The sequence below is a fragment of the Acanthisitta chloris genome, unplaced genomic scaffold (genome assembly GCF_000695815.1).
Source record: "Acanthisitta chloris isolate BGI_N310 unplaced genomic scaffold, ASM69581v1 scaffold810, whole genome shotgun sequence".
Taxonomy (NCBI): domain Eukaryota; kingdom Metazoa; phylum Chordata; class Aves; order Passeriformes; family Acanthisittidae; genus Acanthisitta; species Acanthisitta chloris.
This window is the reverse complement of record NW_008653112.1, coordinates 23,451-31,473: the sequence shown is the minus strand read 5'-3', so window position 1 is coordinate 31,473 and position 8,023 is coordinate 23,451. Positions and strand designations below refer to the sequence as shown.

General features: G+C 55.4%; 1 protein-coding gene across 1 annotated transcript; it reads left to right on the top strand.

Moving 5' to 3' along the window:
• The first annotated feature begins 212 nt into the window (after positions 1 to 212).
• NDST1 (N-deacetylase/N-sulfotransferase (heparan glucosaminyl) 1) lies at positions 213 to 7,820 on the top strand. The gene is made up of 14 exons (XM_009079378.1): positions 213 to 722; positions 1,298 to 1,780; positions 2,003 to 2,090; positions 2,318 to 2,472; positions 3,303 to 3,488; positions 3,852 to 3,980; positions 4,137 to 4,319; positions 4,675 to 4,771; positions 4,925 to 5,048; positions 5,196 to 5,370; positions 5,549 to 5,719; positions 6,572 to 6,681; positions 7,486 to 7,588; positions 7,701 to 7,820. Exons 1-14 carry the CDS (start codon positions 213 to 215, stop codon positions 7,818 to 7,820), a joined length of 2,634 nt encoding a protein of 877 aa, XP_009077626.1.
• Positions 7,821 to 8,023: the final 203 nt, after the last annotated feature.

The following is an 8,023-nucleotide window of genomic DNA, read 5'->3' as shown; positions in this document are numbered from 1 at the left end:
TGGTGACATGAAGCGGACTGCGAGGGACACCCGACTGCTGGAGGGGAGCGAGCCTGCACAGGCAGCCTGCTAGGATTTTTATTTATTAGTATTCAGTTTTATTTTGCCTATTTTTTTTGTTGGTTGGTTGGTTGCTTCTTCCCCTCCCCAGGGCTCGTAGGGGAGGGGGCAGGCAGGGGAGAGGGGCCCCACCTCGCCCTGCGGATGCAAGGATGACTGTGTTGGCCAGGGCACGGCGCGGTATCTGGCAGCTCTCTCCGCAGGTGGTGTTGCTCCTGCTCTTTGCCTTCTGCCTGCTCAGTGTTTTTGTCTCTGCGTATTATTTATATGGGTGGAAAAGGGGCTTGGAGCCCTCAGGGGACGTGGCGGGGCTGGACTGCGATGAGCCCAAGGTTGCCCCTTCCCGCTTGCTGCCACTGAAGACCCTCAAGGTGGCTGACTCTTCCCGCACGGACCCCTTGGTGCTGGTCTTTGTGGAGAGCCTCTACTCCCAGCTGGGCCAGGAGATTGTGGCCATTTTGGAGTCGAGTCGCTTCAAATACAGGACAGAGATTGCCCCGGGGAAGGGGGACATGCCCACGCTGACTGACAAGGACCGGGGACGCTTTGCACTCATCATCTATGAGAACATCCTCAAGTATGTCAACCTGGATGCCTGGAATCGGGAGCTGCTGGACAAGTACTGTGTGGAGTATGGTGTGGGCATCATCGGCTTCTTCAAGGTAAGGGGGTGCACAGGGCAAGTTGAGGCCAGGCTGGATGAGGGCAGGAGGGCTCTGGGGTATTGCTGCCTTGCAGGTTCTTGGCCCTCGCCATGCTTTCTGCAAGCAGCCTGAATTGGTATGGAGCCAACCTGCAGCCTGGCACAGGGCACAGGCTTCTAGCAGAGGGCACCATTTCAGCCCTCTCCTTGTGGAAGGGCTCTGTGGCCTTTGTGTGTTTTGAGGGTAAAAACACACTTCTGGTATCAGGCCAGTTGCTTTTTAGCATCCCTGTTTCGCAGCAGTGAACCTTGCTGGGGTTCAGCAAAAGCATGAGCAAGTATTTAGCTAGGCAGCCCTTCTCCTGCCCAGGGCTCACAGCCTTGGGGTGCTCTGCACATTTGACATGAGCCAGATTGAGTATGTGAGGGATAAGAGCACCACATGCTCTGGAGAGGAGTTGGGGAGGACTCGGCACCCAGTTCTCTGGGGATGGTGAGCCACCTCCCCTCTTTCTGTGGCTGTTGGTGTCCCTGGTGAGCCCCTGCCTTGTCCTCAGTGTCCTGTCTCCTCCAGCTCCCATCTCCCCTCCACAGGCCAACGAGAACAGCCTGCTGAGTGCCCAGCTGAAGGGCTTCCCACTCTTCCTCCACTCCAACCTGGCGCTGAAGGACTGCAGCATCAACCCCAAGTCGCCTCTGCTCTACATCACACGCCCCAGCGAGGTGGAGAAGGGTGTGCTCCCTGGGGAGGACTGGACTGTCTTCCAGTCCAACCACTCCACCTACGAGCCAGTCCTCCTGGCCAAGACCAAATCGGCTGAGTCCATCCCGCACATGAGTGTGGATGCCGCGCTGCACACCACCGTGATGCAGGACCTGGGCCTCCACGACGGCATCCAGAGGGTGCTGTTTGGCAACAACCTCAACTTCTGGCTGCACAAACTGGTCTTTGTGGACTCTGTCTCCTTCCTGACGGGCAAGAGGCTGTCCCTGCCCCTCGACCGGTACATCCTGGTGGATATCGATGACATCTTTGTGGGCAAAGAGGGCACACGCATGAAGGTGGAAGATGTCAAGGTGCAGTTGTGCTGTCCTGGCTGGGTGGGCAGGGGATGTGTGGGGCTGGACAATTGTTCTTGTTCAGGGATGCTCCAGAGATGAGTTTTCCTGTCTCCAGAGCATCCCCTGTCCCCCTAGGAGTCCTCCTGCAAAGCTCTCAGGGACATGGGTGCTCACCCATGGCAGCCATCCCTGAGGCCACGTGCTGAGGTCACCTTGCTTTCTCTCCCCCTCTTCCAGGCACTGTTCGACACGCAGAATGAGCTGCGCAATCACATCCCAAACTTCACCTTCAACCTGGGATACTCAGGGAAATTCTTCCATACAGGTGAGGAGGGCAAGGGGCATCGCTTTGCCTGTGGGTGCTCTATGGCTGGTGTTGGGGCACCAGTTGGTGCTCAAAGAGGCCAATGTCAGGGCTTCAGGAGAGTCCTTGGATATCCCACCCTGCACCCCTGACACCTGGTCACCGAGAGGGGCTCCTCCTCCCTCTGCCCCAGCTGTTTGCTCATGGCTCTGTGTGCCTGGTGGTGATGATGAGTGTCATGCCTGCAGGTACCGATGCTGAGGATGAAGGCGATGACCTGCTACTGTCCTATGTGAAGGAGTTCTGGTGGTTCCCCCACATGTGGAGCCACATGCAACCTCACCTCTTCCACAACCAGTCGGTTCTTGCCGAGCAGATGACCTTAAACAAGAAATTCGCTGTCGTGAGTAAGATGCTGCTGGTGGGAGTGCTTGTGGGTGGAGGGAGGACAGGAGAAGGGGTCCTGGCGCAGTGTGATGCTGTGCTAGGGTATGATGTGGGATCCTGGAGCAGTGGCTGTGCTGGGAGGCTCTGGCTGATGGAAACTCCCTCTGCAGGCCGAGCAGTGAGGGACATGTTTGGTTTATGAAAGCAGGCTCTGACCTTCGGCTTGGTCATGGTTTGTCTATCCTCTTGTGCTGACCTTTGTGTGGCCCTGATGAAGCCAACACTGACACCAGGTCGTGCTGTGACTGACTGACAGCTGTGTTGAATCCAAACAAGTAGAACCAGACCCAGTAATAATAATTGGGTCCTATGCCTAAGAGAGGAATCTTTGGACTAACTTGAATTCATTGTGTGATAATTAGGGATGCTTAATTAGAGAGAGACCAGACCATCTCTACTTGTGTTGGGCAGTTGTCCAGCTCAGAATTTCCAGGCTGTTTTATATGTACTGGCATAAACCAATTTACAGTCCTGTAGAGCTATATCTCCTCATTCTTGGCAGAAAAGCTTTGCTGCTGTTCTGTGGGTGCCAGCAGAAGGCAGGGATGAGGGTGGTTTGAGTGAAGCAGAGGAGCAAGTGTCCACCCAGCATATCTGCTCCTGGGTTCCCTTTCATGGAGACAGCCCAGGTTAGGAGAGGATGCACAGGCACAGCCCTGCCCTGGTTGCTCTCCAGAGGCAAGACTAGATAATTTGTAGCTGGGAATGGGCAGTCCCTTGGGGAGAGATTGGTTTGAGATGTTGTGATTTTGGGGTCTCCACAGTCACCCACTCTTTTCTCTGCAGGAGCATGGCATCCCCACTGACATGGGGTACGCTGTGGCCCCTCACCACTCGGGCGTGTACCCTGTCCATGTGCAATTGTATGAAGCTTGGAAGCAGGTTTGGTCAATCAAAGTGACAAGCACAGAGGAGTACCCACACCTGAAACCTGCTCGCTATCGTCGCGGCTTCATCCACAGTGGCATCATGGTGAGTGGCCAGGCTCTGTCTCTGGTGCTTGTCTCCTCTTGCCTCCCCCACCAAAACCCAGGAGCGCAGCGGGTGGTTTCTGGGCAGCTCAGATGTTTTGATTTGAGGGGGCTGTGCCCTCTGCTCATCCTGTATGTGGGACAATTTTTGGCTTCTCCCTCTGTTCACATCCCTCCCTTGTGTGTATGGATTCAAGTCAAGGGTGGTGAGAGGCAGTGAAGCTAGTCCTGACCTTCGATGGCTGAAGATGCTTTTTTGTTTGGGGGAAGGGGACCCAGCCGTGGAATTCTGGAGCAGGCTGTGTGGCCATTTCATTGCCCTGGTTCCTCTGCCTGCTCCATCCATATCTTTCTCCTGCCCCAGGTACTCCCTCGGCAAACCTGTGGTCTCTTCACGCACACCATCTTCTACAACGAATACCCTGGTGGCTCCAGTGAGCTGGACAAAATCATCAATGGGGGTGAACTGTTCCTGACTGTGCTCCTCAACCCTGTGAGTACTACCTGGGGACAGACAGACAAGTGTCATGCAGAGCCGTTCTGGCACTGCTGTGGGACATGTCCCTGATGTCCTTTGTCAGGAGCTGTTTGCAAGGGATAGCTGCTGGGTGAGGCTCTGCTAACCCCTGCTCTGTCCTCTCCACTTCAGATCAGCATCTTCATGACCCATCTGTCCAACTATGGCAACGACCGCCTGGGCCTGTACACCTTCAAGCACCTGGTCCGCTTCCTCAACTCCTGGACCAATTTGAAACTGCAGACATTGCCACCTGTGCAGCTGGCACAAAAATACTTCCAGATTTTTTCCGAGGAGAAGGACCCACTGTGGCAGGTACCTTCCATGCCTGGAATGGGAATGGCCCTGTTTATTGTGCTGGGAGAGGGAAATGGGGTATAGCTGACCACACTCTGAGCAGGAGGATGGGCTAAATGACTTCCTCAGGTCACTTCCAACCTGAATTTCTCTCAGATTCCCTGGGTAAGCAGTGGTTTTTCACCTCTCTTTGGTTCTGCAGGCAGGGCCAGAAAGGAGTTTGCCCCACAGACCTGAGGATAAGCCCAGTCTGTGTCCTGTCTGCTGAACAGTGTGGCCTCCCTATGTGTTTGCTCAGGCTGGAGGGGCTTGAGCAGTGGTGTGCAGTCCCATCCAGGCTGCCCTATCTTTCATCCTCCCCACTCTGTTTCAGGATCCCTGTGAAGACAAACGGCACAAAGACATTTGGTCCAAAGAAAAGACCTGTGACCGATTCCCAAAGCTTCTCATTATTGGGCCTCAAAAAACAGGTGCTTCCCTTCACCTTCGGTTCTGTGGGCATGCCAGGAGGCTTGACAGGACCTCACCCACCCCCAGAGAGGCTTTCTCAGCCCTCCTTCCCTGAAGCAGAGCTCAGGGGGAGGTTTGGCCCATGTCAGCTCCTGCTTTCTGTCTTTCTGAAGGAACGACTGCCCTTTATCTCTTCTTGGGGATGCACCCGGACCTGAGCAGCAACTACCCAAGCTCAGAGACCTTTGAGGAGATACAGTTCTTCAATGGACACAACTATCACAAGGGCATCGACTGGTGGGTGTCTGAGCTGGGAATGCCACTTCATTTGGGAATGGGAGAAGTGGTGCTGTGGATTTTCTCACCTACGATGTCACCTGCAAGGAGGGTGCTGGGGACATCTCGTGGTGCCTGTCTGCCAGCCTCACACTATGCCTCCCCCAGGTACATGGAGTTCTTCCCCATCCCCTCCAACACCACCTCCGACTTCTACTTTGAGAAAAGTGCCAACTACTTTGACTCTGAAGTAGCTCCACGGCGAGCTGCAGCCCTGCTGTCCAAGGCCAAAGTCATCACCATCCTCATCAACCCTGCGGATCGAGCCTACTCCTGGTATCAGGTGAGCCTCTGCCTCTGCCCTGGATCAGGCAATCCCATGAGGCAGTGGGCAAGGAGCTTAGTTTGGGAGGTGGGGTGGCTGAACAAGACGTGCAAGGACATGGTGTGGTGGCCTGAGAGCTGGGCAGCCCAGAATTTGGGTTACCTCAGGAACAAACTTGCCATGCTCTGCCTGACAGCACCAACGAGCTCACGATGACCCAGTTGCCCTAAAATACACCTTCCACGAGGTGATCACAGCAGGACCCGAGGCTGCTCCGAAGCTCCGGACCCTGCAGAACCGCTGCCTGGTGCCAGGCTGGTATGCCACCCACATCGAGCGCTGGCTGAACAGCTACCATGCCAACCAGGTAGGGATGGAGCACACCATTCCACAGTGACAGCACCCAGGGAGACTCCTCACCCAGGCAAGGATGTGGGGGGAAGAGGTCTTGGATCCAAGGCCCACTGCAGGAGTGCTCCAATGGAAGCTGTTTTTCTTATAGCCTAAAACTATTGGAGGAAGAGTAAAAGTACTTGGAGAAGGGGCAGAGGGAAGATGCTGTGCAAGAAGGGAACCCTTGCAGTGTGAGGCTGGTGATGGACAACAAATGAGGATGTCCTTGTGCATGTCCTCTGTCACAGGGTTGAAAGGGAGCGTGGGGTGGAGGGCTGTGGGTGGCTCTGCAGAGTCACTCAACATTTTCCCATACTCTGCCACAGACCCCCACAGGGCTGCCCTTTGGTTGTCACCACGGCGTTGAACAGGACAAAAGTGATAGGCAAAGCTGCCCATGCCTGCAGGGAAAGCGGGAGCTGGAGGCCAACCCTGCTGTGACCTGCAGAGTGCAGCACTGCTGGGGCATACAGGATCAATCCCTGAATGATTTTTCCACTGTCAGTCTTGTAAAGTCTATTACTTGCCTTCTGCTGGTATAATTGCTGTGTTGCAATCCTGACTGGCTGTGGGTTGGGCAGCCCTGTGCCAAAGCTCTGATGTTGTCCTGGGTGGGTCCTAGCCCTGGCTTTTAGTTGCATTTCATTTTCCAGCATCCAATATAAGGGAACACCAGGGCACACTGGTGTGCAGCTGGGGACACTGTGCAGGCTGGTGGCAGATTTGGCTCTGAGATGGCTGAAGGTGCAGCAAAGGTGTTGTCATGCCCCAGGAGAGCAGGACTGGGAGGCAGCCACACCTCACCACCCTGCTTTGCTCCTGGCAGATCCTGGTGCTGGATGGCAAGCTGCTCCGAACGGAACCTGCCAAAGTGATGGAGACAGTCCAGAAATTCCTCGGCGTGACCAACTTCATCGATTATCACAAGACCCTGGCGTGAGTCTTTACCTTCCTCCACCTGCCATTGCTTCCACACAGTGGGTTACCCTGAGGACACCCAGAGCTGTCCAGGGGGAGCACACCAGAGCTATCTGTGAGCCCCAGCTCACCACGGAGCTGCTGCTGGTTTTGATAAGGACAAGCTTTCCTCTGAGGCTTATCCAGATACCATGGTGGTCTCTCTCTGGGCAGCCCAGGAGCAGCTCTGGATTCCTGGAGCAGAGATCAGGTGTGCATTTGTCATGCAGGTGAATGTGTTGAGCCCTGGCACCCTACCTCCTCGTGCATGCATGAGAGCAGCTTTTGCTGCTGGCCGTGTGGCACCTCCACAGGTGTCACCTTCCTCCTAGCCTTCCAGACATTTAACCCCATTGTGGGAAACAAGAGCCTCCAAAGCTCCTAGACAAATAATAACTTACCTGTGAAAATAGTAATTTTCTTCTGCCGGGACTTGCCTATATATGTGACCACTCTGAGTCTGCACCCAGGTGCCATGGGCCACTTGAGGGCATCCAGGGACAAAGGTGCCACAGAAAATAGTAATTAAACCCAGGCAGACACCCTCATGCTCCCTGAGCAGTGTGACATGGTGATGAGTGAGCCTTGGTGGGCTACTTACTGCATAGCTGCAGGGGGAACCTGTTGTACCAGGGAGCTGGTAATGAGATGTTAGCTGGGCTGTGGGTTCCAGAGGTGAAGTGCCCGGTGCTGGGATGGGCAGCACCAGGGGTTGCTGGGCAGGACGCTTGCCTGGGGAAGGTGTGGGAGCAAGGAGGGTCAGGCAGAACTCTTGCTTCACAGGTTTGATCCAAAGAAAGGATTCTGGTGTCAGCTTCTGGATGGAGGGAAAACAAAATGCTTGGGAAAGAGCAAAGGGAGGAAGTACCCCGAGATGGATTCAGATGTGAGTACACAGAAAGCCTCCTGGGATGGTCCTGAGCAGGGCTGGGGGCTGTGCTGGGGCAGTGGGCTCAGGGCTGGTCCCCCTGACCCTCCTCTTTGTTCTCCCATTACAGTCACGCGCCTTCCTGCGGGACTATTACAGGGACCATAACATAGAGCTCTCCAAGCTCCTGTACAAAATGGGGCAGACTCTGCCCACCTGGCTGCGGGAGGAACTGCAGAGCACCAGGTAGCTGCCGCCGCTGCCCCCCAGCAATACCTGAGAGGGGCTGACCCCTGCACTGGCAGGACCTTCTCAGCAATACCTGGCTGCGGCCTTGGAGGGGACTCCCAGGACCATACAGCTGTGCCAGAGGCTTGGAGGGGACCTGCAGGAGCATACAGCTGTGCCAGAGGCTGCCCAAGCAGCAGTCCAACTCCGCAGTCCCTGTGCTGC

Bases quoted from the DNA above. Each gene is read 5' to 3' on its own strand.
- NDST1 (XM_009079378.1), top strand. From the start codon at position 213: ATGACTGTGTTGGCCAGGGCACGGCGCGGTATCTGGCAGCTCTCTCCG. The intron at 4,772-4,924 runs GTGCTTCCCTTC...GTCTTTCTGAAG, and splicing joins TATTGGGCCTCAAAAAACAG to GAACGACTGCCCTTTATCTC. The intron at 7,589-7,700 runs GTGAGTACACAG...CTCCCATTACAG, and splicing joins ACCCCGAGATGGATTCAGAT to TCACGCGCCTTCCTGCGGGA.